This window comes from Bos indicus x Bos taurus, chromosome 5 (assembly GCF_003369695.1).
Source record: "Bos indicus x Bos taurus breed Angus x Brahman F1 hybrid chromosome 5, Bos_hybrid_MaternalHap_v2.0, whole genome shotgun sequence".
NCBI lineage: Eukaryota > Metazoa > Chordata > Mammalia > Artiodactyla > Bovidae > Bos > Bos indicus x Bos taurus.
The window spans coordinates 10,324,893-10,352,659 of NC_040080.1; the positions used below are offsets into that span (position 1 = coordinate 10,324,893).

At 58.0% G+C, this 27,767-nt stretch overlaps 1 protein-coding gene across 2 annotated transcripts; it reads right to left on the reverse strand.

The window, feature by feature from the left end:
* Positions 1 to 31: 31 nt before the first annotated feature.
* Positions 32 to 27,767, reverse strand: MICALL1 (MICAL like 1). 2 transcript variants are annotated; one of them, XM_027540825.1, is made up of 16 exons: positions 27,394 to 27,767; positions 23,171 to 23,219; positions 22,559 to 22,700; positions 18,249 to 18,337; positions 17,045 to 17,187; positions 15,151 to 15,596; positions 12,973 to 13,030; positions 11,923 to 12,284; positions 10,114 to 10,529; positions 6,831 to 6,965; positions 6,153 to 6,279; positions 5,920 to 6,010; positions 5,693 to 5,766; positions 3,145 to 3,259; positions 2,927 to 2,973; positions 32 to 1,844 (listed from the first exon to the last, which is right to left on the reverse strand). In XM_027540825.1, the coding sequence occupies exons 1-16, from the start codon at positions 27,537 to 27,539 to the stop codon at positions 1,723 to 1,725; spliced, it is 2,562 nt and encodes an 853-aa protein (XP_027396626.1). In that variant the 5' UTR covers positions 27,540 to 27,767; the 3' UTR covers positions 32 to 1,722. The 2 variants fall into 2 exon arrangements, with proteins under 2 accessions (XP_027396626.1, XP_027396625.1); XM_027540824.1 differs by having other exon boundaries at positions 18,249 to 18,340.

A 27,767-nucleotide genomic window follows, 5' to 3' on the forward strand; every position in this document is an offset into this window, starting at 1 on the left:
GTCAGTTTTACAAAGTACACACACGCTCCACTGGATTTCCAGTTTCTTTTGAAAAATGCAAAGATCTGGCCCCACTGGGCCCACATCCCACAGGCTACAGTTGACTTGGGTGAGGGACAACCTCCCCCTCTGGTTGCAGTGTATCCACCCCAGTTCACCCCAGTCCCCACCACCCAGGTGTCCTGACACCAAGGCAGCCTGACGGGGCCGCCCCGCAGGACGCATCCAGCCTGGATTTGCCTGTGTCACCTGCCTGGCCCCCGAAAGGCGCTGGAGCTGGTGACTCCAGCGGCAGGTCAACAGGCCCATCAGGAAGGAGACGGTCAGAGGCGTCCGTCTGGTCCCTCTGGGAAGGAGGGAGAGACTGGTCCCTGCAGAAGAAGGCGTCCTGCCCGGGGGCAGGGAGAGAGGGGCCAGGGCCCCCGGCAGTGGACAGCCCCTCCACGCCCTCCTGGGTCAGCGGAGATGCCAGCCAAGAGGCACAGCGGAGGCAGGGAAGAAGGTAGGCCTGGCAAGGGGAGGGTGGCCCAGGGCTGCAAGGCACTGGCAGCTGAGGTGGTCTCTGTTTATTGTCAGTGAGGAAAACCCTCTCAAGTTAATACAGTGTGATCTTTCCCCAGAGGCGTGCCGAGGGAAGGGCCCTAAAGGCACCCCGGAAATAGCTTATGGCAACAGTGCTTTGCCCCAAGAGCTGCTGGGCACGTCCCCTGGGGCGAAGGTGCTGGTCCCCATCGGCTCCTCCTCTCCCACAGCCGTCTCGGGGTAAGCGGCCATTAGTCCTTCTGGAGGCGACAAAGTCGGGAGGGAGCAGACAACAGGCGCATGTGAGGAGACAGGCTGGCGCTGACCACCCAGGGGCGGGTCCGCCGCACCCCAGCCCTGGGGTGGCGGGGAGAGCCTACAGGAGGGGCCGGGGGCCACGGTGTGGGGTGAAGGGCCAGGGTTAGCACCTACAGGCAGCATGCCCGCCTGCTGCTGGTCTGGGGCCCGCCCGCCTCCCCCGAGGCCCTCCCTTGGGGGGCTCAGCTCTCAGGCACCCCACCCACCCAGCACCCTGTCTCGGGCAGGGACACTTCCTGCGGAATGAGGGGAGGTGAGGGATGCACCTCCTAAGACTTCAAGGAACAAAGGGAGGGGTCTGTCCATCAGGCCCCTTCGGGTCTTGAGGACACAGTAACTACCTCCAACTTTAATTAAGCGACTTCATAAATAGAGCTCCTGAGCGCGGAGAAAGAGAGGCAAGGCCGCCTGCCCTGACAGGACGACAGGGACTCAGACCCAGGACGGGGGGGAGCGGGAAGGGGCCAGTGTGGCCGAGCCTGGCTTGCTGACCTGCCCAGAGGGCAGGAGACCCAGGCCAGAGGGTCCACCACGGGCAGACCCCCATGGGCAGACAGACCCTCCGCTCCCCTCTGCACGTGGTACAGGAGCCAAGCAGGACCAAGGGCAGGGGCTCGTGGGATGAGACTCTGCTCGCTCCTGGGGTCAGTCACAGCATCTGGAGTCAGGGGAGCCAGGCAGGGGGCTCAGAGGAGAGGGAAGAAAAACTCTTTGGCCCAGACCAGCCAGAGGACCCTGAGGAAGGAGAGGCCATCACCCAGAGGCTCCCTCCCCTAAGTCATCTTTCCTCTCGACTGATCCTGAAGGGACACAGGAGCCCCACCCCCGCCCCGCAGAGCGCAGCCAGTGGAGGGTGGTATCCCCGGCTGGCAGCCCGAGACGTTAGCTCCTGTCTCCGGGGCACTTGCTCTTGGTATCACGCTTGTTTCCTAGCAGCTTCAGCACCTTCATGGTCTTGAACTTGCCCTTCTTCTTGCCCTCGGGCTCAGTCTCCTTCTGGAACTCTGCAGAAGGGAAAGCGCAGTCAATTGGGGCGGGAAAGGGCAGTCGATTGGGGTGGGAAAGGGCAGTCGACTGGAGCGGGCCAGGGAGTGGTAGTGATGGCCAGGGAGTGGCAGCCAACAGTCTCAGCCCACCACCACCACCACCACGTCGCCTGAAACCGTGGACATGTCCCTTCATCCTTTTGCGTCTCCAGTTCTTCACCTCTAGGACGGGACCCCACCCCTTCCCAGAATTTCGGCAGGGATCGGGAGATGAGCACTCATGAAGGCATTTGGGGAGCCCTAGAGCACGGCTGATGTTTTATCTCTAAAAGCCTCTATTCCCCTACAGCTCTGTGGCTCACAACACAAACACTGACTGTCAGAGCTAGAAGAAACCGCAGAAATCATCTGGCCCAGTCCCTCACTTATTATGGACAAGGAAAATGTGAGTTTGAAACAGATTACCACCAACCAAGCTCTTTGTGGGTGCCAGGCCATGGCTAAGTGGTTTATACAGGTTATCTCAGTCATCCTCAGCACCCACCCAGGAGGTGGGTGCCTCTGTCACCCCCATCCTGCAGACAAGGATAGTGAGGCCTGGAGGGGTGAAGCGCTGGCACAAAGCCACCAAGCTGGGACGTGTCAGAGCTGGGACCAGAATCCAGTCTAACTGGAGCCCAGACGGAACCACAAGGCCGCAAAATGAGTCACTGGGGGAACCAAGATAAGGCCCAGGCCTCCTGACTCCCAGTCCAGTGCTCTCTCAACAATTCTGGGCACTATCTTCTCCAAGGGCTGGGGGGGCAGGGGGGGTGACTGCTCTTTGAACCCACAGACCCCTCCTGAACCAGCTATGGATCTCAAGGAGGAATGCACAGCTCAAGGCAGACATGCCCTGGGAAATGGCCCTATAAGCCACCACCCTCCTTGTTGGTACCGTGGCATCCCACACCCATCTTCCTGGCCAAAGATGGCCTTCTTGGCAAAAGAAAGGCTTGCACACACTGTCCCTATGGGTGCCCCTTCCAACTCTGTGTTCAACCGGCTCCCCCCTACCCTGCAAGAGTTCAAACAGGCCAGAGCCCCAGGAGGGGCCTCACCTTTCTTCTTGATCATGGCTTCCAACATCTTATCTTCCTCTTCCTCCCTGAAATGAGACAGGGAAGCTGAGTGTCCCACAGGAGGAAGGGCCAGATAATCTCTCAGGCCCCTCCAGACTCTGAGTCCACACAGGTTGAGCAAGGGGGAGCTGGGATGGTTGGCAGTGAAGGTTTCATCCCCAAAGAAGCCCCGGGAACCCCGCCCCCAGCCAAGTCACCTCTGCCGGTCCTCATCCAGGCAGTTGACGATGGCGTTGCGCTGCTCGATGAGGGTCACGAGCTCTTGCATCAGCACCTTCTCTCGGCCCCGGTCCTCCTCTGTCCAGTCCTTTTCTGCTCAAGGAGAAAAGCCGGGGACATGAGGCCCAGGGAGCGAGGAACCTACGCCTAAGTGCTAAGGTGGCTGCAGACCAGCCCCACACTGGACATCATGAGGACAAGGAGGAGCCCAGATGAGTGGAGATTACAGTTTTTGGAGAAATAGAGGTTGTTGCAGAAGAGACAAAGAATACCAGTCTGCCTACCAAAGAAACTCTCCCAGGGGGGCTCCAAGAGGACCAGTACAATACAGGCTCTGAGAACAGAGACCAGCACAGGCCCAAGAGTTTCCCATTTATGTTCATGCGTTCATGCAACCAGTGTTCACCAAGTCGTTTCTTGGGGGAGGCAGGATTCAGGCTGGGCCTGCTGAGAGTTTCCGATGGCGGGCTGGCTGGAGTGGGGAGATATCAGGGAACCCCAGGGAGAACACATAGGAGAAGCAGTGTGACCCAAGAGGCATCCTCGGACATCCATCTAATGCCAGGAAGGAGGGTGGACTAGAACGGACCCTGGGGGTTGGGAGACCTGCCAGGAAGTGTCTCTGATATCTCAGACACCTGCTGCCCTCCCCGCCAGTCTCCTGATTTCAAGAACCCAGGCCATCCCATAGAACAAGAGCCTCAGAGACCCACCTGCTCCTTGGTATTCCTCTGACCCAGCCTGCAGACTTCTGGGGGACGGATGCCCCCACATATGACCTTCCTTCTACAACATCTGCCACTACAGGCCTCCTCACCCCTCAGCCATGCCCCAAACCCACACCGCCTCCTCTTGCCAAAACAGACCAATGGCGCAGCATAGTTCTGGGGACAATGTGGGTTTCAGAGTCATCACTCCAGTTCAAAACCTACTCTGCTGTTTCTCAAATCTGGGTAAGTTATGTCTGCAACCTACATGGGGGAAAACTGAGGCTCAGGGAAGCTAAGTCCTTGACCAGTGTCACACTGCAAGGGTGGAGCCAGTGCCTATTTCCGGGCAGCCCCATATCCCCAAGCTACAGCCCTTACAGTGTCTTACGGATCTCCAGCCCACCTGGGGCCTTTAAACCAGTATCACCCTCCAAAGGCGACAACCAGGACAGGAAGACAAGCCCAGGATGCACTGCCGTCTCACACAGGACTGCAGTAGTAACACACACACAAAAAGCCCAGGGCCAGGCTGGCCTGGAGAACAGAGGTGCGGGCCCCTCTCTGGCCACAAGGTGTCGCTGCGGCTCCCTCGGCATGGTGGCCACGCCCCAGCCTCCGGAGATTTGGGAATGACTCACAGAGGGCAGTGGAGGGCTGGGACATTCTGTGACTTCCCCAGGGGCATTCCTGACTCTGGGTCTCATCCAGCCTCCAGAGCTGCCCAGTCAATGGGAAAGCAGGGCTACCATCCCAGCCAGGAGGAGGGACTGCGTGTGTGCAGGCACACGGCCAAGTCAGACTCGGAAAGAAGCCCGGCTCCCCCACCAAGGGGATAGACTCAAACTCTCTGGCTCTCCATTTCCTCATCTGTTCAATGGGAAACAATGATTCCTAACCACCTGGGCCAGAGGAAGTGGTCAAAAGCCCTGGCTCCTGCCTCTGAACGTGCCAGAGTCCTGCGGTCTCTCTCAGCCCACATCTGTGCTTCACACCATGTCGTGGCCAGACCCCAACTTGGTCACGTAGTAAGCATCAGCCCCTCTGAGGGCGCAGTGCATTTCTACATCCCATCTTCTGGTCCTGAGAACACCCTCCCAGGTGGGCACCTCTGCTCCTGTGTCACACGTGGAGCCACTGAGACTGCGTGCCAAGCCTGGGATGTGCAGCCAACACACATCGTACGGGCACCGGCAAGTCCCCGCAGCGCACAGGACGGTGGGCTCCACGCCCGGCCCCTCCCCCACCCTCCCTGTCCCCGCAGCGCACAGGACGGTGGGCTCCACGCCCGGCCCCGCCCCCACCCTCCCTCCCAGAGCCGCTCTGAGCCACGCTGTGCAGGGGGCCCTCCCACTGGCCCTCCCTGCACCAGCAGAGTCCTGCCACGCTCTGACCTGACGGCCATGAGCCCAGAGCTGCCCCAGGACAGACACACGCTCTCCCTCACCCATTGAGGCAGCCCAGGGCCCTGGAGGCTGACCGCCCCCAACCCTACACCCCCAGGACCTACCCACCCACACCTTCGGGGGGGGAGGGGGCCAAAAAAGGTCAGTCTGCTCCTGGCCTTGGAGAGCTCCCTGCAGGCCTGTCATCCGACACACAGATGTCACAGCCCCATGCGGGTCCCCTCTCCCGTCTTGGCTTGAGTCTATTAACCCCCTATTAGGACCCAGACAGCACCTTCCGCCATGTCCTCTGGCCCTCTCCCACAGTCTGCCCAGGCCTCCCCATCAGGGCTCTGTCCATCCTTCCCAGCCCACGCCTCCGTGTCACCAGGCCCCAGGGCAGGTGACCGGGGTCGGGGAGTGGCCGCCATCACCTGGCTTGTTGAGAAGGCACCGGAGCTCGTACTCCACGTCGGCCTGCCGCTGCTCCAGGTTCTGCTGCTTGAAGCTGGAAGGTGGGAAGAAGGTGACTGTTAGTTCTGCCCTGGCTGCCTGCCCTGCCCTGAGCTGATGCGGCAAGAAAGCGAAGATTCTCAGTCCTGAGCTCTGTGGATTCAGGGTCAGGAGAGCCAGGCGGGGACGGAGGGGAGGCAGGACTCACACGTAGATGAGCTCGGACTCCCGCCGAACCAGCAGGTGCTTCTCGTGGATGAGCTTGAACCAGTCCACCAGCATGTCATCTTCACGGCCCTCTGCAAGCCAGGTGCTCACTGAGGCCAGGGCTGGCAATCGTCCCCATCCTCGAAGGAGCCATGGAGGCTCCCACCCTGGGGAAGAGGCTTCCCCCACCTGAGTGCCCCCCACCCCCTGCCAAGCCCCCCACAGCCCCCACACCGTTCACTCCACCACGCAGCTTCTCCTCCAGCAGGACCCCACGGTGTTCCAGGGCATCCAGCTGGCGCTCGATGGTGTCTATCTCTCCATGGATATCCTCCTCGGGGATGTACTGGTCGGACTGGACCTGCCCAACAGTGCCCAGTCACCTGCGATCAGCCCGCCCTCCCACCTGTCTGCCACCAGGAGCCTCCCTCTGGCCAGTGCTGGCCTCCCAGGCTCTGTCCCACACCCCATGCCCTGGATCCCAGTGCCATCAGGCATGCCCAGAGGGTGACACAACTTTCTGCCTCTCTTGGCAATTTCCTCCCCTCCTCTGCCACTCCAGAAAGGACATCATAATATGAGAAAGTGACCCAAAGGAGAGAGAAACCAAGAACACTCTTAAGCTGTTTAAGTAGAAGTATGTCATGTGAACGCTTTGATCCTTGCACTATTATTAGTAACCATTTAAATGGATCACCCAGTGCTTTTGGTCAGAGCAGCTGATGTGCTCAAAATTCTCCCTGGCTGCAAGTCAGATCTCCCACCTGGGCCTCCCAGGCACGCCCCCTCCCACCTCTCAGGGAAGCTGCCCAGACGGACCACCCTGTCACAGGGTCCCACAGGAAGCCTGAGGCCGCCAAGGCACGGGGCCAGAGCCCAGGCAGACAGGTATCTGGGGCTCCCAGCAGATACCTTGCGTTTGATGAGTGGGAAGCCATGTCCTGGGGCAGGTGGTCTCGCTGGCTTTGAGCCCTTGGTGGCCTTCTTTACACTTGGGGATGCTGTAGGTGACGGTTTCCGGTTAAAAGGATTCTCCTTGCAAGAAGACTAAAGGCAGGGAAACATGACAGAAGATATTAATAAGTCAGGAAGGAGCAGTAGGACCCTGGGGGCTTGATCACGTGGGACCACGGAAAGCAGGGCGGGTGGGAATCAGGCAGAATCTCCCAGCATCCACTCTGAGGCTCCCCGTCATTCAACAAAGACTTCCACTTCCCAGCACCTCTCACGTGCAGCTGCCACACTGGGTACTTTTCTCCATGCCTGTCTAATTCCCACAACCACTCCACAAAGTGGGTCGTGTCTGCCCATCTTACAGGTGAGGAAACTCAAGTTTGGAGGGGTTAAGTAATTGGCCCATGGTCATGTTCTTCCCAAGGGCCCAAGCTGGAGTGTGACTTGGTCTGTTTCAGGCCAGGCAGCCCTCCGGCGCTGAGGGCAGTGGTCAGGACGTGCAATTTAGGGCAGGACGAAGCAACAGTAGCTCACCCAGGCCTCACAAACACCCCTTTCCCAGCAGGGATTACGGGGCTCAGCGCCTTGCCCAGGGTCGCCCAGCCAGGAAGTACAAAAGTGGGATCCCGCTTTCAGTAGAGGGAGGCAGCCTCTGCCCTACCCAGGAAAGGCCCCCATCCTACACTGCTCCTCCCCAGGGAGATCTCTGTCCCTTTCTGAGGCCAGCAGAGCGGGCAGGCCCAGCACAGAAACAGGCCCTGCCTGCCATGAGGGCAGTGCCAGCATCTTCCCACCACTTCCCCCAGCTCATCAGAAACAGGCGTCCCTGAGGCCACGGAGTGCTCCCAGGAGTGCGGACCTGGCCTTCCAAGAGCTGGGGGAGGAGGGGGGAGGGGAGAGCTGCTCACCTCACCTATGCCAGCCGCTCAGGTGGGGGACGGGGAGTTCTTTGAGGCTGGAAGTTGCTCTGGGAGCTGACGCAGGAGTCCAGGTGCGGCTGGGAGGAGACAGTCTGGTCCCCACAGGGTAGCACCCACCCAAGGGCCTTGTCTCCTGCCCTCACTGTCTCAGATTCCCTCCGAGTCCTACGGTGAGGGTAAGGGATGGGGCACCCCAGAAGGAAGCCCCCCTGGGGCTCTGCCCTCACCCTCCACAATCGAACCTGGAGCAGCTCAGCAAGGTCAGACAGCCCGAAGGCCCCAAGTCCCTCAAAGGTTCTCGGCCACAGAACTTCAAACCAACCCCTTCACACACCCCAGGGCAGGAAATGGGCAGCTGCCTGTAGGGGGGATGGGGGGATTCAAAATCAGCTCTCTCCTCCACCCCCTGACCAAAGAACCCTGGGACCCCTAAGAGCATATGGAGGCCCAGAGAAAAGGCGGGACCTTGTCCAAGTCACACAGCAGGTGGTGACAGTTGGGCTGGGGGTGGTCACCCAGACCAAAGAAGGGTAAATGACATTTGAAAGGTGCACAAACCAACAGCTCAGGCTCCTCTGCAGACTTATCCCGTCAGGCTGGTCAGATCAGGACTACAGCCGGCCTGGAGCCACCCTCCATCCAGGGCGGGTGAGCCCCGGGCCCTCAGAGGACTGCAGAGTGCGGGAGAAAGTGCAGGATCAGAACCTGCTGGTGGACTTCCCCGGTGGTCCAGTGGTTAAGAATCCGTTTACCAATGCAGGGGACTCGGGTTCGATCCCTGGTCCAGGAAGATTCCACATGCCTCGGAGCAGCCGAGCCTGTGCACCACAACTACCGAAGCCCACACTCTCGGGCCCGCGTTCTGCAACACCTGAAGCCCATGCGCCTAGAGCCTATGCTCGGCCACAAGAGAAGCCACCGCACTGAGAAGCCGGCACATCGCAACAGAGTAGCCCCCGCGCCTGCAACTGGAGAAAGCCCGGGCGCGGCAAAAAAGACCCAATACAACCAAAAATAATTAATAGTTTTTTAAAAAAGAACCTGGTGGCTCCGGGACTTCCCTATTGGTTCAGTGGCTAAGACTCTGCAGGGGGGCCCAGGCGCAATCTCTGGTCAGAGAACTCGATCCCACATGAAGCAACGAAGAGTTTGCATGGCGCAACTAAAGACCCCACGTGTCGCAGCTAAGACCTGGCACAGCCAAATAAATAAATATTAAAAAAAAAAAAAAAAAAAGACCCTGGTGGCACAAAGGGACTCTGGTCCTTTAATAAATATTAAAAAAAAAAAAAAGAGAGAAAAGACCCTGATGGCGCAAAGAGAGACCTCTTGGTAAACTAGGTGCCCAGAGGAATGTCCTGCCCCCGGTGACCCCTGGTTCTTGGCAGGGCCCTGAGAAACAGGTGCTCCACCAGTCACAAAGGTCATCTGGAAAACGAGCTGCCTGGGGTGGGTGCCCACTGCAGCCCCCAGAGGGGACAGAGTGTGGGGCCAGCCTGGGAGGGGGCCTGGGAAGGGAGCGGCAGCAGGGGTCGTCTGTACCCCCGCAGTAGCCACCGCAGAAGCTCCCAGTAAAGCCATTTCCTGGGCCCTCTGCCTGTTGAGAGCTGACCCCTCCTCTACAAGTCCATCCCACTACAAACTCCATACAAGGCACAGTCGTCTCGGTACCCCACCCCCAACTTGGCTGTGAGCACCTGCAGACAAGGACCACCACAGCCATCACCCCGGGAGCCCAGGCCAGCCCATGCACACAGGAGCCACTCAATGAACACCATCAGCCCCGTTCTATAGGAGGGGAGACTGAGGTCTCTGGAGAAGGAACACCACCCCAAGAAGAGCATCATCCCCTCCCCTCTGTGCTCTCTACCCCAGGTGGATGGACAATCGTCTAGGCCTGTCTCCCTGAGCAGAGGGTGAGCCCCTGGAGGGCAAGGACAGGGTCTCAATGATGCTGTGCCAGGTTCTGGCACAAATAGGGCTTCAGTGAATGGAAAGCAGACAGAGGATGTGTGGGTGAGTGGAGGCTGGTGTGCGTGTCTCCAACGGGCACGTGCATGGGCTCGGCAGGTAAATTAGAGCTGGATGCCTCAAGACACGGAAGGTCGGGCCAGTGGACAGCTGAACAGATGAACAGGAGGTCTGGCCAGCAGATGAAAGGATGTTGAGAGGGAGCTGTGCCTCAATGCATGGAGTGATGAATGGCCAGATGGCAGAGCCAAGGTCACCCCACACGTCAGGGCCAGCGACGATGGCCAGCCCTGGACATTCCTGCCCCGAGACCAGGCCCACATCCACCAGACAGGACAGCAGACACTCACCTTCACCTGCAGCTGCGGGGATGAGGTTCCAGGGGAAGGTGCAGGGCTCTTGTCTCCAACCAGCACGAGGGGGGTGGGGGCAGTGCCACTGCAGGGCTTGGCTGGCGGGGGACCCGGGCTGCCCCTGCTATTGGGGGCAAGCCCAGGGCTGGCTTGAGGCGTCCGGTCCATGCTGGGCTGCACCAGCTCCCCAGAAGAGGACAGGGAGGAGTTGGCAGAGAGGCTGGCAGAGGTCCCAGGGGTGCCAGGGGCATGGACAGCAGGCTCTGAGGAGCTCTTGGGCACGACGGGCGGTTCCAGGAGCTCCTCACTGGGGGCCTGGCTGGAGCTCTCGGACGACAGGCTCTCTACGCTGAGGGCTGGCGACGGGGTAGCCGAGGGCGGCTCCGAGCGGGACAGGCGGGAGGCGTGGAGAGCTGCACAAACCAAACCGCAAGTGGGTGCCGAGCGAGGGGCCAGAGACAGGCCCTCTGGCCTCACCTGACACTTCGCTCTCGACGTGAAGTGAGAGGTGGCCCAGGAAACCCAAGTCCTCCACATCCAGGCAGGCAGGCCGGAGCCTCAAGGATAGCAGAGGTGGGACAGGACCAAGGTCACTGGCAGGCAGATCACCCAAATTCATCCCGCACACTCTGGGCTCTGGCCTGTGCCTCGTGGTGCAGCTGTAGCCCTGGTTTCCTTATGGCTCTTGCTTCCTCCTCTAGCGTGGCTGCAGCCTCCGCTTCCCCTCCCACGTCTGATCTGACCCAAAGAAAGCCGAATTGAAAAGGCAAAAAGGCCTCGCACTGAGCAGAGGTGGAGGGAAAGCAACAGGGGAGGAGGAGCAGGCGGCTCCCGGCCAGGCACTGCCCTGCGCCACTTTCAGCCTCAAGGATGACGGATGCCACACTTCAAAGTATCATCTGTGCTTTCCAGGTGAGAGGACAGACTTGGAGAGAAAGGCTGGGATTGGACCCAGCTGTGTCTGACTCAGAGCTCATCCCATTGGCTGCCTCCACCATCTGCCCACCACCTCCAATCAGCCAACCCACCAGGCTCAGCTGGAGGGTCCCAGGGCCCTAGCAGGGGTTGGGGGGGGCCTGGACCACTTGAGCACCGGCCTCCTGTCATCTCTAGAGTGCTCTCGGCCTCACTGTCTGAGGGACTCCCACTGAGGTCTCCAAGGCAGCTGGAGCCCCGCCGTGATGGAAGGGGACCGGCACTGGGCCCGAGAAGACTGCAGGATGGTGAGAGGGAGGGCCAGGCGGAGGGAGGCACAGCGCCCGGGACCTGGCCCACCACCTCCATCTTCCGGGGAGGCTGAGGACACACACAGGGGACGAACCGCTCAGAGTCACTAGCGCCCGAGTCCCACAGCCAGGTCAGAGCCTCAGGCGCCTGGAACTGGAGGGCAGAGACTGGACGGGCAGGACTGGAGCTAACCCTGTCGCGCACCTTCCCCAAGCCTGACTCTGTGTTAATAAGCACATCAATGGCTAACACATTTAATTCTCACAACCATCCTACAAGGTGGGTTATGAAGGGTTGAGAGTAGAGTTGAGAGCCTGGGTTCAAATTCTGCCTCCACTGCTTAAGTGCTGTGCGGCTTTGAGCAAGTCACTCACCCTCTCTGTGCCTCAGTTTCCTCACCTGCAAAACAGAGTACGCTACCTACCCCACGGGTTTGCTCTGATTAACTGAGGGCACACACGGCGCCTGACCTGGACGGGGTGTCCCACCACACCCCTGCCCTTCCCGGGCCCTGCACTCACCCAGGTGCCCAACCCCAGGGTCCCAGCTCTCCGGGGAGCTCCCAGGAATGGCACTCACTGAGGGGGGACGTGCTGGGTGCTCGCGGGGCAGGGCGCTTCTTCGTCTTGGGGCTGCTCGTGGGGGTGATGCCATACCAGGGGTGCAGCGACTTGGGTGTGGACTCCGGGGGGGTCGGGGCAGGGCCGGGGGCCGGGCTGGGTGCAGCAGGGGGCTCTTCCTCCTCTTCCTCAAAGGGGTTGTAGGGCTTGGGCTCCGGGCCCCGTGGGGCTGCTTTGTCCACACCCCCGTTCTCCACCTGCCTGCCTTCCTGGCCCGGCGGCGGCCCGGGGCTGCTGCTCGGGGGCAGGGGGGCTGGCTTCTTCTTTGGCTCTGCCTGCACCAGTGTGATCCACGGCGGGTCTTTCCTGGGGGCTGGCGTCCTGGACGGAGGCCAAGAAGAGGTAGAACCGATGAGCAGGCAAGGAGGGGCAGCGTCCTTCTCTCCCCGGACAGTGCATCCCACAGCGGGTGGGTCAGACACGGCACCCTTCCCCTCTCCCACCCCAGCCTGGTGGGGCCTGTCTGGGCCCAAAGCCCAAATGGAAAGAGTGGGGGTCCCTCTCTCTTCCCCTCCCTCTGCCTCTCTTTGTCTCTCTCCACCCCCTGCCCTCTTGTCCAGGGACCATTCAGGGAAAGCACAGCTCCCAAAGAAGAACTGGAAATCGAGGTTCCTCGCCTGTGACATGGGGTTCCAGGGGGTGGAGGCTCTGAGTCTGGCATACAATGGAGCTTTGCTGGGTCTTTCTATACTCTGCTACTGACTCTTAAAACTACTCTAGGAGGCCTAGGCCTCCCACACTCCAGACGCAGTGCAGGCTTGGGGAGATTAAGGGACCCCCGAGGCAGCCTGCTACCAGGCCTTGCCGCCCACGGGGAGAGGGGTCCCGGGGGAGCCACACAGGAAGGGGGTGTGGCCACAGGCTCCTGCCCACCAGAGAGGAGCACCCCCCCCTTTGCGGGAGGGGGCGCTGGTGGGTCACATGGCCTTATTGCCGACCCAGACCCCCAAGGGGTATTCCCACCCCCCCTACCCCACCAGGGCCCTGAAAGCCCTCGGAGCCAGCGTACCTCTCTGACAGCTTGGGGGTCCCTCTGGGCTTGGGGATGGGGGGTTCTTGCAGCTTCCCTAGGTGGGAGAGGAGAGTGAGACAGGCCTTCATGGGCGGCTGTGAGCCAAGTGGTAGAGTGGAACAGTCAGGGAGCCAACCTCAGTGCCTGCCTCAGCTAGGAGTGCCCTTCCATCCCACCCGGCAGGTAGTGGACTCCAGGTGGCCATGGCAACTTCCCCTGCACCCTTGCGCCTCCCCAGCCCAGCGCTCGGGGAGATTAGATAAAACACCAGAGGTAACAGGTAGAGAAGGTCAGAGCCACAAGGCCAGGACACCTGGAGAGTGTATTTCAGTTAAGGAAGGGGAACCCAAGTGCCCCTCTGACACTTCTCCAAAGTGGACAGGAAATACTGTCTCAACTCAGCGCGAGGTCACCTCCTCCCGAAAGCCTCCCCTGACTCCCCAGTGTCCTCCGTGAATTCCACAGTAGCCTCTGCTCCTCTGTTTTTTTCCCCCCTTAGGAATGTTTGACTCTCTATTCCTTCATGTAATACAATTTAGAATCAACTTCAATTTCCTCAAAAAAAAAACGTCTACCAAAAACCTCACAGTTAAACAAAAGGGTAAAATAAATATAACATGAAGTAGAACAGGATTCCACAGCGCATGTAACTTTTTAAATAAAGTACACAATTCTGTGACATTGAGTACATTCATCTTATACTTGTGTGATTCTTTTAATATTTTCTCATTAGACAATTTTATTACCTGAAAATAACGTTTTCTTTCTTTCTCATTCTTTATTCTGGTGTTTTGCAGCTGACTAGGGCCTCCAGTACAACAAGGAGCAGAACCACTGACACTGGGCACTGTCGTCCAGGCCCCAGACATTCCTTACTCCTGTCTCCTACTCCTTCCTAGTCCCTGGACCCTTCATCAGTGAAATAAATCACTGGTATCCTGAATGCTCCCTTCACAGTCTGGTGCTAGCAACCTGACTGTCCCCTGAAGACACAGTTTTCCCTGCAACCGCTCAAGTCAGGCTGTGTCTTCTCCCATGGCCCTAGTGCCACTGAGTGTGGGGATGGGGCAGGGTCCTCCTTGCCCCCCACTGCTTCTTTCTGTGCACCCCCTTTTCTCCCCTCAAGTTTCAGCTCTGAATCTCCTTTCATCAGATCATACCACCACCCACTACCCCTCATTATTGCTGTTGCTTAGTCACTAAGTCGTGTCCGACTCTTTGCGACACCATGGACTGTAGCCTGCCAGGCTCCTCTGCCCATGGGATTTCCCAGGCGAGAGTACTGGAGTGGGTTGCCATTTCCTTCTCCATGCTCCTCCATCTAAAAAGACTTCTTACATTCTACCGAAATCCTTGTGTGTGTGTGTGTGTGTGTGTCTGTCTGTCTGTCTGTCTGTCTTTCCCTTGAGACCGGCAGCGCCTCCGAGGCACAAATAGGTCTGAACGCCCAGCTCAGGAACCAGTCTCCATGAGCGTGGAACAGAACAAGCCCCAGAGGGAGGAAACCAGGGAGCCTCCCTCCCCCAGGCCTCTACAGATAAGAGTTGCCCAGCATGTCTCGGGTTGCAAAGAACCTTGTTCCTATGAGCTCATGAAGCCCAGGGAGGTCACGTGGGAAGATTCTATGGGGCGGGGTGGTGAGGCAGAGATCTCTACTGCAGGGCAGGAGGTCAGGCTGGGGAGCACCCCAGGGTACACCTGACCAGGGGACACAGCTTCCCCCGCCCCCCAGCCCCTGAGCAGCCCCTGCCAGACACCCAGATGTAGACAAACACACAGGCTGGGCATGGGGGGAGGTCACCTGAGTGTGGACACACAGAGTCCCAGACACACTGGGGACACAGGCACTGTGGTGTGCACTCGCTACACGCCCCGAAACTGAAGCTCACAAGACAGACACAAAAGAACACACGCCTGGGGCACACAGAAGGGGGCGGTCCAGGCCGGAGGCGGGGTTCTACGTCCCATCCCCCAGCACGGAGAACAGAGCGTGCAGAGGGGCCTCGGTGACAACTTGCTGCATGAATTAGTAACCTCAGTGCCACAGCCGCCCCCGGCATATCCATCACACACAGGCACAGACAGTGTGGCCCCACGGATACTCCCCGGCACAGGGACATTTAAACAGCAGCCACACCGCAGGGAGCACCCAGCCCCAACGGGATCCCCGCTCACCGTTCACCAGGCCGCTGCCGCCTCCCTGCTCCACCAAGTTCTCCTGCTGCAGACTGGACCGGGGCCGGGGGGTGGGGGGCGTCGGGGCTGTGCTCTCGGAGGCCTTCCTGGGGGCGGGTGTGGGGCGGCTGGCCGGGGGGCTGGCCAGCTCCTGTGGTCTGCCGGGAACCCGGGGCTTGGTGGGGACCTGGGGTCGGCCCTCGGGGCTGGCCTTGGGCACATCCGCCTCGGCTCCTGCAGTCGCCTTAGGGCTGGGGCTGCCGCCCTCCACCTCCTTGGCTTCTTCTGTAAGTTGCTGCTGCTTTGGCTGTGGCGGGGTTCCAGGCCTGGCCCCTGACCGCCCACTGGGGCCCAGTCTGGCACAGTGCTCTGCACACACGAAGGTGCCCTCCTCTGGCCCATTCCTGTAAGCTCCGGGGAGCAGGGTGCTGGAACACCGCCGACACCTGCCAGCGAGAAGAGGGGTGGCGGGGGGGTCAACATAACCAGCCCAGGGTGCTGGCTACCCCTTCTCCAGCAGCCAAAGCTGTACCTTCTCCTCCTCCCGGCTGCCAGCCGGATCCTGTCTCAGTACTCATAACTTGCCCGCGGAAAAGGAAAAAGGTAACTGTCAGAATCAGAGCAGAACAATAAAACCACGTGAAAGCAACACCATAGTTGTGAAACATGCCTTCAGTTTCTGCTGCAAGAGGAAGCAAAGGTTCCCCCCTCGAGGTTCCATCCAGTATGCAAGCCACCGCTCATTAGTGCCTCAAAAAATCACTTTAGTGGTTTGCAACCAACCATTTGTTTTGTTTTTCTATGAAACAGAATAAAGTACCATGTAACAGAGTGCATCACACTTGTTTTATGAACCTAATTCCGGTTGTGTATCTATTTACGCAAATTTGATTTCACGGATGTACCTACGACTGGTCACGGTGTCAAACGTGCCTTACTGATGGTTACCATAGAAAGATTTTAAAACACTGTCCTGACAGCCAGACATGACAGCGTCAATGCAGTGGTTCCTTCTCTCAAGATTTTGGCCCTCATGACACCTCAGTTCTGCAATCAGGTGCCTGGGTTTCAGGTCCAGCCACTACACCTGAACGTACGGGCACGCACACACACACACACACACACCCATAGCTGAATACATGCTATAACTCCCGTTCACTGGTTTTCATTGAATACATGCTATAACTCCCGTTCACTGGTTTTCACTGAATACATGCTATAACTCCCGTTCACTGTTTTTCACTGAATACATGCTATAACTCCCGTTCACTGGTTTTCACTGAATACATGCTATAACTCCCGTTCACTGGTTTTCACTGAATACATGCTATAACTCCCGTTCACTGGTTTTCACTGAATACATGCTATAACTCCCGTTCACTGGTTTTCATTGAATACATGCTATAACTCCCGTTCACTGGTTTTCATTGACTATTCAGCTGTAACACGGTTTCCATACATTCTCCAAGCTATTTATATATTCCCTGCCTCTTACTCAAGTTTCTTTAAACTGTCACTTCCCCCGGGAACCACACATTCAAAGCAAGTTGTTACTATGATTTTTTTAACTGCTTTCTTTTTAGAAAACACAAAAGCAAAATAAAACAGAAGAGAAAACTACAAGTAAAATGAAAATTTTAAAAGTGCTTTCTTTTCTCCAGGCTTTTAAAGCCTATTCTGTACCTTGATCAGCATCAGGTACTTAGTCTCGAAGAGCTCTGGCCCCGTTTCTGTCTCTACTTCTGGGACTGAGCCAATAATGTTCTCCCTTCACCAGTTTGTTTGTTCATCAGTAAAATGGCGATAAGAAAGATGCTCCAGCACGAAGAGCGTGGCGAGGGGCCTGGCAGCCCGCGGTGCTGACTCTCGGGGCGCCCCCGCCCCGCCCGCTCACCGGAAGCAGTGCCGGTGGTACAGCTTGCCGTCGGCCAGGTAACGCTGCACCAGGTGCACGTGCTGCTGGCAGGCAGCGCACGTGCTGCTGGGGGTCCGGTGGGAGCCCTGCTTCGACAGGCTGCCCGAGGAGCACTCCTCACCCTGCAGGGAATGGGGTGCGGTTAGGGTCGCCAGCCCTTTCAAGAACACACCCTGTTTCCCCGCTCTAATGGTGGCCGTCCCCCGAGTGTGCACGGTGCTATCCGCTCCACTAGAGCCCCGGAGGGGCAGAGGGTGGGAGACTGTCAATGTTTCACCCCTGAGGAAGCCCAGAAAGGGAAAGACTTGCTCAAGCTCACTGAGTCAGGATGGAAACAAAAAAAGCTTGGCTTCCAGTTTCTGGGGCTCTCTCTGCAGGAAGGCAGCTTCTGGCTGTATGAGCCTTTCTCCTGTCCCTGCAGGTGAACCTTCCCTGACAGATGACTGTCCTCCGAGGCCCACCTTGACTGCCTCTGTCTCCCCAACCAGAGCCAAGTAGATTTAAATCTGTTTCTCAGCTTCTAAGCACCGTGACCTTGAGCAAGCTGCTTCCATCTCTGGGCCTTGGGTCCGCACCTGCCCAGTGGAATTCTATAACCCCGCCTGTCTCAGCCCCGCACATGCTCACTGGGCACCTACCCTGGGCCAGGCTCCCTGCCCCTTAGGAGCTCCTCCAGCAAGCACTAGATGGGAGCAGGTGGGGAAAGCCCTTTGCATGCTGGGAAGTGCTGTCCAGATGTGAAAGTCTGGGATCACCCCATGAGATGTCGGAACTGACAGCGTGACCCGCACTTCCCAGCTGAGAGATCTTGGACAAGAGGCCAAACCTCTTGGGGCTTCAGTGTCCTTCTCGGTACATCAGACACAATACCCGCCTCCCAGGGTTGTTGGGAGGAGTAAGCGGAATCAGGTTAGGAGGTTGACAGTTCAGTCTCCTGAGAATCAAGGGAAGACTCTGCTGTATGGTATGTGTCAGTCTTGCCAGTCCCATGATGGAGGGTCAGTGCCCTGGATGCTCTGTGCCCCTCCCGGGTCTGCCGTCTCCTGCCCCTGCCCTCTGCCCTGACCTATGAACCTCTACTTCCAAAGCCAGCGGGAAAGGGCCTGAGAACACCCACTGAACCCGGCAGTGGCAGCTGTCCCCGCCCCCACCCTCACTTCCCCAGCCCCCAGAAACTGCCTACCTGAGCCCTGTCTCCTGGGTCCGCGGGAGTAGATGCCTCGGATGGCGGGGAGGACAGCACCAGGCCCTTTCTGGGTGATGAGACACCGGCTGCTGAGAGACCAGAGAGGGGGGCCTTGAGGCAGCTGGAGACTCTGGAGGCCCAACCTGGCCTGAGCTTTGGGCTCCCCGGCCACCACTTGAGGGTGAACCACCCGAGGCAGTGGGACCAGGCTCCCATTTCACACAGACACATGGGACGCCTCTGCTGCCAAGCTAAGTGCGGAGGGCAAGGTACCCAACCTCGCCGAGCCTCCACAGAGTGGGACGTGCATCCCACCAGCCAGAGCAGTGTGAACAGTAAGCCATGAGGACAGCACAGGACCAACGGTGCCCAGTATGTGAAAGGACAGGTGGCTTCCTTCCCACCAGGCTTAGCGGGTGAAGGAAAGGAGAGGGGAGGAACCACACAGTGCCAGCCTGAAGCTTCAGGAAGATGGGTTGGCTCCCTGGGAGCTCCTGAGGAGCTGCCCTGCCCCTGCCCAGGTGGCCAGTTGCAGCCCTGAACCCTGCCTGCATGCCCTCCAGCTGGAAGAAACCTAGCCCTTACCCCACCCGCCTCCTCCAAGACTGCCCCGTCATTACTTCGGCAAATCTCCACTGAGCACCTACTCTGTACCCAGGGATTAAAATAATGCCCACAAATTCAGAGAACTGTATACAAAAAGAAAACAAAGTCAATGCTGCTATATGATAATTCTTAAAAATAAAATCCAGGGAGTTTTCTGGTGGTCCAGTGCGCTTTAGGACTCTGTGCTTCCACTGCACAGGGCACAAGATCCACCCCCGGTTGGGGAGCTAAGATCCCGCAAGCTGTCAACCAAAAAAAAAAAAAATCCAACTTCCTTACTGGGGTCATAATCCATTAACAGACCCTGAAATCAACTGAGTGGACTGTAACCAGCATATTGTAAAGATGAATTAGAAGAAAATATCCGCAGGTATCTCGTATTGTAAGGGGAGAATGTGTACATCAACATGGATTCTAATGGGAAACACATTGCTCACCATGAGTCATGGTCAAAAATTTGCGGCCCACTCTATCTCCCACCGTACCCCCTACCGTCCTCACCTCCTCCTTCCCCCTCACTCCCCTGGAGCACACAGGCCCCTTGCTTCCCCCTTGCCTGGAATATTCCTCTCCAGATCTTCACACGACTTCCTTCTCCTCCTTATTCAAAGTTGAGCTCAACTGTCACCTCCTCAGAGAGGCCCTCCCTGACTACTCACCAAAAATAGCCACTTCCTCCTCTCATTGCTTTCTATACCATTACCTTATTTTGTTTCCTTATCCGGCTCATCTGAAACTACATTCACTCCTTTGTTCTCTCTCCCTCGCCCATCCTTTAGACCGCAAGCTCTGAGTCTGTGTCATTCTCAGCTCTCTCCCTAGCACCTCACACGGTGCCGGGCACACAGTAGAAGTGAAAGAAATATTTGTTAAATGAATGAGTAAGTGCCAGGTGCTGGAGTCAGGCAGCTGTGGACTCAACAGAGATGGTCTACAGGGGAAAGAAGAGTAATCGAGATACTGTGACCAGAGTCTTATGCGTTCACCATGCGGTATGGAGCTACAAGAGCACCTGGAGTACCTCAGGACAGGCTGCTTGGAGGAGGCAAAATGTGGAGATGAGAGGATGAGTAGGAAAGAATGTGCCAGGGCACAGGAGGCAGGGGACAGGGACCAGAGGATCACCATGATGAAAGACTTGAGCAGTAAAGGAATGTGATATATTCAGAGCAGCACAGGAAATTCAGTGTGACTACAACCCGGGGCAATGAGTGGCTTAAGCTAAGTGGGGAGAGGCCCTCAGGAGCCTGGCTAAGAAACTGGGCTTCATCCTGATAATACCGCCCTTGTCACCCTAGGGTGGGGCAGGTGGGGGGTACCCCTCCTCTGATTCCCTCAGCCACTGGGCTTCCTTCCCTCACACACTGGTTCTAGATTCCACGGCGGCTCCTGGAGGTCAGGGGTCAGCTGATGTGCCCAAGATCACCAGCAACCACAGAGCTCTGGCATGAGATGAACAGGCAGCACGGCACGGTGGTATCTCAGCTACGGCCAGCTTCCCAAGGTACCCAGTGCAGAGACAGTCAAGCCTGGGCAAATTTACCCTTGAAGTCCCTTCCCTGGCCCAGAGAGTACAGAACACGACCATCTGGTGCAGGCTAAATGCCAGCTTCGCCTCCAGGGCTGGAACACCTCCCTGCACCTCCTCTGGTTGAGCAGCAGGTGGGATAAAAATGTTCTGCATTTAGGGACCAATTTGCATGGAAAGCACAAGCTGTGCCTTTAGTGACAAGAAATCTCCGCAGGCCCACAGGGTGCTCTCACCCAGGCACAGCTGGGGGAACTGGGTCACCTCAGTGACCTCACCCCCAGGATGCCTGGTGAGGCATACTATTACCAAGGGTCCTCGCCACCCACCCACCCACCCACAGGGTCCCAGGAGGTGGCCCTCCAAAGAAGAGCTTAGTAGAGGGAGACTGGGGTTCGGCCACCAGGAACACTCCAGAAGAAAAGACTGAACTGTGATTCTAGGTGAGCAAGCTAAACTCTAACCAGTGGATAAAAATAATAATAATAATAGTAACCCTGGGTCCTAAAGAAGGGCCAGGCACAGGTTCACGCTTCCTCACTTACTCTCATCAACCCTGTGAGGTGGGCGCTGTTCTTTCCTCTTTTTTAAATTTATTATTTACTTATCTGTCTGTGCCAGGTCCCAGGTGGCTCAGTGGGTAAAGAATCTACCTGCAACGCAGGAGATGCAAGTTTGATCCCTGGATCGGGAAGATTCCCTGGAGGAGGAAATGGCAACCCATTCCAATATTCGTGTCTGGAGGATTCCATGGACAGAGGAGCCTGGTAGGCTACAGTTCATGGGGTCGCAAAGAACTGGACACGACTGAAGCGACTGAGCACCTGGATTTTAGCTGTGGTACACGGGATCTTTAGCTGGTGACATGCAAACTCTTAGCTGTGGGAGCGTAGCCACTGAATCACCAGGGAAGTCCCCTGGGCGCTATTCTGTCCTCACTGCAAAGGGAACCCTAAGCTGAGAGGTGACCACGTGACCCACTGTCACCCAGACAGTAAAAGGCACCAGGCTGCCTCTCATCAAAGACTCAGCAGTTGAGAAATACTTTCATTTTGATTTCTAGTCAAATACACAGAATGTTATTTGTTCAATTATAATATTAATCCCTAGCATTATGGGAAAGATGGGGAGTAACAGAGTATTTTAATTTTCAAATTGTTACGCTTTTTTCTATGTTCCAAATTTTCTACAGTAAGCATGTGTTACTCCAAACAAACCAAAAACACCCTGACTTTTTTTTTTAAGAGATGGGATAAGACTGTCCACATGGAGAGCAGAGGCAGGAGGAAGGAATGACATGGCAGGGCCCACAGGACCCATGACAGCCGTGACACAGTGCAGGAGTTAGGACACCCGGATTTGGTTTTCCAGCTGTGTGACCTTGAGCTCCTCGCTTCCCCTCTCTGAGCCCATGTCCTCTCCACGGAAGGTTAGGGTCTAAGAGAGATTCTTGCATGGGGACGCTCCATGCAGAAGATTCAGTAGCCACCTGACTCAGGGCAGAGAAATACCCTTGTATCCCCCACCCCCATTCCTTTACCCCACCTCCCACAATTCCCCAGCTTCTCAGTTCTCAGCCCGTGAAGGTCACTGCTGGGAAAGATGAAGCCAAATAGCCCCACAGGATCACTGCCTGGCTGGAGAGAAAAAAACCCAGGGAAGTGTCTGTAAACAGGAAGTGAGGGTAGGAGCCAGCGAGGTGAACTCCCAGACAGCGGATAAACTTGCCCTGCTTTGTCTCCTCTGACACTATTGTTTTGTTTTGCTTTTTACTTTTTTGCCAAGACCACATGGCTTGCAGGATCCTAATTCCCTGACCCAGGATGGAACCCAAGCCCCCAGCAGTGGAAACTAGGGGTCCTAGCCACACGCCCGCCAAGGGAAGTCCCTCTTCTGCCATTATTTTGCTCAGTGACTAGCTCACTTGTTTGTGGTCTGTCTCTCCCACCAGACTGTGAGCTCCTTGAGGGCAGTGATCTCCTTCACAGCTGTAATCCCTGGGGGCCCAGCCCAGTGTTATTTTACTCATAAATATTTCAGTGAGTGGATGAATGATGGTGAATGAATGATGGGCTGCCTGCCTGCACCCTGTCTTCAGCTCAGAAAACAGATGATACACTCCCAGGGCCCCGCCCCTAAGGAGGGTACCCTCTCACCTGGGGCACCCTCTCACCTGGGCCGGAGCCAGCGAAGTGGTTGTAATACTGGGACACGTAGGTCATGATGCTGAGGCAATCGGGGACACTCATGGAGACCATGTCATTGGGATCCAGGAGGGCAGGGATGCCCAGCTCCTTCTCGGCCACTTCAAAGGCCTGGGGTGGGGGCAGATGTCAGGGTCAGGGAAGGTTTGGGGTAGGGGAGAGGGGTGGGGATGGGGGCAGGTGTAGGGGAGGGAGAAGTTGGGCAGGGTGGGAATCAGAAGCAGCCACAGCAGTAAGAGGAAGAGGAGGCAGGGTCAGGGGGTGCCACCCTGCATAGGCCCAGCCTCATTCCAAGGGATGAGGGGGCCAGGGCAGGGGTGACTGGGCTCCCCGCAGCTCTGGCCCCACACTGTGACCTGGAGTGGGGAAGGGCTGGTGTTCCAGGCACAAGCCAGACAGAAGGGAGCAGGGGCTGGGGAGAAGAGCAGCCAGGGCCCCAGGGCAGGACAGCTGCTCCAGGAGCCCCTTGATCGGCTCCTGTTCCGCAAGACCCCTGCCCTCCAATAAACACCCCCCGCCCCGCCCCTGCCCCGCACAACACACAGCCTCATCGTGGGCTTCTATCTGCCTGGGGGACTCACCAAACGGTTATTCTCGAAGACATTGTCCTTGGAAAGTGAATCAAAATCTCTGCAAGAGAAAAGGGGTCGGGGGGGAGGAGCACTGAGCAGGGGGCAGGGCCATGGGTGTAGAGTGACCAGGGGAGGTGACCTTATCCCAACTAGCCTGGGCTTCAGCAGGGTTCGGGGAGGCATCCGTGGGCTGTCGAGGAGGAAACTGAGGCAACAAGCACAGGCTAAAAGAGTAGGGGTGGCCAGGTGGGAGAGAGGAAGAGCTCATTGTCCCAGGAGGCCTCCAGGTAGAGGCTGGAAATCCACGCGGAAGGGGTGGGGCTGAAAAAGTCCCAGCTTCAAGTTTATCCCCCAAGAAGCCATGTCCTGACTCGGTGGCAAACATAAACAGTAAGACCAAGTCCAAGGCTGGTCACGAGAGGGACAGCCATGGATTGCTGACCTCACTCTGGGCACTGGGCTGAGCGCCTGCCTTCAATTTGTCTTCAGCTCTACTTGGCAGGTATTCACCCCACTTTACAGATGGGGACACTGAGGTCCAGAGAGAGGAAGCCACTGTGGGGAGAGGTAGCCACTGTGGGAATCTGCATTTCTCGTCCTTCCACTGCATGCCACAAACCTGGAGAAGCCACCCCAGCTTCCTGAACCCCTAACCCAGCCCAAAGAGGAATGTTGTTTTAATGGGGCCAGGAATAGAACAAGTCTGAACCAGCCTGGAAATGGTATATTCTCCAGAGCTGCCGGCACTAAATGGCTGGCTGACCCAGCTGGGCCGCTCCTGGGGGAACCCTCCGTGGGGGAACAGCGAAGGGTGTCCCAGTTTCTTAGCTGGGACAGGTGAGAAGTGGCAGGGCCTGCCAGGGGACCCTAGCTGTGGGTATCCCCACTCCCCACCTGCCCGCTCCAGCTGCTGGAGCGGCTGAAACCGGTGGAGGAGGCCCAGCCTGCTTGCTCAGCAGCCTCCTGGGTCTTGTCCTTCTATGGCTGAAAACTGCAGCCTGACTGCTTGAGAGACGTGGGCCCAGAGGCCGCAGCCGGCCAGCGCGGCCTCCCAAGTCTGGGTCCTAGGCCCTGCTCTTCCAGGCCAGGCCTCGTGACCTGGGGCGAGTCAACAGTCCTTGCGGCCTTTGTGTTCCCATCTGCAAACTGGGGGAAGCCTCGTACCACCTCCCAGGTTGGTGGGGAGGACCGGGATGGGTGGAGGCAGGCCTTGCAGATGCAAGAGAGCCCTCGTCCTCCTGCTCACCTACAGGCAGAGTCCAAGGTGCCGTGAACCCTGGGCCGAGATAGGAGGGGGTCGCTTGCAAGCTGTCCCAAGGCCCAGGGTCGGGTGGGCTGGGAGGCGGAGGGGGCTGTGTATGCACTTCAGCTCCATTTTCCACCTCTGGCCAGGCTGCTTCCTCCTCCCCTCAACTGGGTCCCTAACTCCTCCCCCTGCTTCGCCACTGCCTCAGAGTGTGACCCTGAGCAAGCTACACACAACCTCTCTAAACCTTGGGGTGAGGGTTAGGGTTGTGATACCACCCCAGCTCCCAACAAAAGCCTGTTCTGAGGCCAAATGAGACAAAAGCAACTTGTCAGGGCCCTGGACTGCAGTCGCCCCAGCAGTGTTCCTTCAAGGCTGGGGTCACATTTTTGTTCACCCCATGCACCCAACACTCTCCACACTGCCTGGTACTCAGTAGGCGCTCCATGAATGTCTACTGAATGCGTACATGATGGCAACAGCGTGAAAACTGTAAAGGTCCCCAGGATGCTACAATTTTTCCTCTGCTTCTTCTCCCTCCCCCACCTTGGCCCCTAATCAACACCTGGGGTTGGGAAGCCTATTTCCTGAGAGTTTTCAAAGGCCTGGGAAGTTCTATTTGGCCATGGGGGAGATGAGGAGCACAAAAATGAAACCCACCTGGTCCTGCCCGCAAGGGAGCTTAAAGATGCCTCAACTGGGAAAGGGCGGATGGGCCAGCCACCCCCCACCCCCAGCAGAGGCCTGGGCCCACCACTCCAGCAGCCTGAACCACTTAAGAAGATAGTGCTTGTCCGCACCCCTACCCCAGCCCTATTCTCACAGAGATCTTCCCCTACCCATCACTGAGGTCCTCTCTGTGCCTCACGTAGGACCTGGGCCTCAAGTTTTTATCCTGTGCAATGGGCTGGCAGCCCAGATGCTGGCCTGCCTTGCAAATGAATGATTGGACCTGATTCCGGATCTCTTCTCAAGAGGGAAGCCCCCCTCTGCTCCACACTAATGCCACGTCCCTCCCTGTGGCCCCACCCACCCTCCTTGGCCTGCAGGAGGCCCTAAGCACTCTGGCCCAGCCACATGTCCTGGTTTTCCCCGCCCTGTGCTACGGCCTCCAACAGCGCTGCCTGTATCTCTGCTCAGGATATCCTCTCTGCCTGGGAGGCCCTTCCCTGGCCCGGCTCCTGCGATCTCCTTGAAGGTGAGGTGACCAGGCCACCCCAGCCTGGCCCTCTGACACAGCACTTCCCACGTGGACTTCTCAGCACTGCTTATATGTCTATCACCCCCACAGGCCATAGGAGACTGTGTAGGGTTTGTCTCTTGGTTGATTGGAAACTATTTCCATTACCAGGTTCAGTGCCCAGCACAGAGTATAACTCTGCAGACACTTCTGGGAATAAGTGAAAGAATAAGACACTTGCATCATCCCTTCCTGCCTAATAACACTACTTACAATCACTAATGTTAACTGAACGTTCATCCTCACAACAATCCTGGGAGGTTAGGTCTTATTGCCAAACCCACTTTACAGGTGAGGAAACTGATGCCCGATGGGATCTACTAGTTTTGCCACACCTAGGACACGGAGGAGCTGACCACAAACCAAGCAGCCTGCATTCTGTGGCTGGCAGGCTCAAGTCCATGATGTAGCTTAGCTTGACACTTGAGTCGTTTCACACACTGGCCCTGCCTCACCACCTGCCCTCCAGCCAAAACAGAAGACCCCTGCAGGCCTCCACTCTAATTTGTGGGTCCAGTCTGGGTGCCCTTCTTCTCCATCTTCAAGCCCTGGCTCCTAAGCCCCCTTACCCCATGTCACATACCCCACGGCAGACAGTGGCCCACCTACATCTCCATCTCACTTCTACACCCACACCCTCTCCTCCAGGGCCCACCCCAGGGCCTGATCCACCACCCGCAGACACGGTACCACGTGGTACAGAATACACTAAGGGCACCTGCGCTATCGAACCTTGAGGTCATCCTTCCCTTCCTTCTCTCCTTCATCAAAGCCTCCCAGGTGCTGTCTTTGGGGAGCACAGGTCTGAAGGTGGAACAGACACACAAAAGGTTCCAGACCCTGCCAGGGAAGCCCCATCCGAGGGGCTGTAAGCAAGACAGGCAAGGACCATGACTCTTGTCCCCAGTTTGCAGATGAGACCAGAAGTACAAGGAACAGCAAGTGCCAGATAAGCATGTAGTGTTTTATGAATGAATGAGTGGAAGAGGTTCCAGGGCCCCAGGTAGAGGGAGCAGAAACCCCAAGTCAACTTCTCCAATGGAGCCTGGGAACTGGGCAACTGAGGGCAAGAAGGGGCCATTTCACACCCTGGAGCAGCCCTTTAGGGGTTGCTCATTCAGCCTCCCTGCCCCATGGAGGACAGCTGGGTCACGAGGCACACGCCTGGGAGGCAGGGCTGTGTCCTGGGGGGAGGGGTTTTCCATCCATTCATCTGACCTCTGCTAACGTAGGGACTCCTCTGTGCCAGGCACTGTGCTAGTGCCCTGGAGAAGAGATGGCCCAGGGGAATCAAAGCAAGGGGGCCCCACAAAGAGAACGGGAACCTCAATGCCGAACGGGTAGGGGGCTGCTCAGAGCTCCTGTTTAGTGTAAGAAAGGCCCAGGGTCCCGGAGGAGGGCGCGGGTGCCTTTTCAAAGAGTCAATGCCTGGGGGGCTTCGGTGTCCCTTTGGCGGAAATCAGTGCCCTGTGGGCGGGGCCAGGCCTCCGGTAGAGGGACCAGCACGCGGGGCGGGTTCAGTGTTCCAGTGGGCGGGGTCAGGGGCCAAGTGGGGGAGGGGTGCCCTGGATCGGAGGGTCTCGGCGTCCCGCAAGTCGCCGGGGGCCCGCCGAAGGGTGGGCGTCTCGGCCTCTGGGGGCGGCGTCTGCCACCGCCCCGGCTCCGCGTCACTGAGGGGGGCGGGGGGTCCCCAGCAACGAGCCCGCGCCGCCCTGCGCCCCGGCCGCCCGCCCTCCCGGCACTCACAGCAGGTCGGGCCGGTGCCGGTGCAGAATGGCGCAGAAGGCCAGGCCGTCCCGGAAGGAGCTGCTAAGGTCGCGGATGTCCACGCCGCGGTAGCCCTCGCACTGGCGGCGGCACCAGGCCAGAAGCGCGCCCCGCGGCCCCGCCATGAGCTGCGCGGGGCTCGGGCCCGGGGACTTCACCCGCAGACTCGGCTCGGGCCGGTTTCCGGCTGCGGCTGCAGCTGGGCTCTGCCCCGGCGCCGCTAGGAGCTCGGGGCGCGACCCGCGGGCGGCGGGCTCTAAGGCGGGGAGGAGGCGGGGCCGCGGCCTGGGAGTCCTCGCTCGGGCTCCCGGCGCAGGGTCCTGGCTCGGCTGCCGGCTGCCCGCCCGGACCTG

Bases quoted from the DNA above. Each gene is read 5' to 3' on its own strand.
- MICALL1 (XM_027540824.1), bottom strand. From the start codon at position 27,539: ATGGCGGGGCCGCGGGGCGCGCTTCTGGCCTGGTGCCGCCGCCAGTGC. The intron at 10,530-11,922 runs GTGAGTGCCATT...TGGTTTGTGCAG, and splicing joins ACCCAGCACGTCCCCCCTCA to CTCTCCACGCCTCCCGCCTG. The intron at 1,845-2,926 runs GTGAGGCCCCTC...TCCCTTCTGCAG, and splicing joins AGCCATGATCAAGAAGAAAG to AGTTCCAGAAGGAGACTGAG.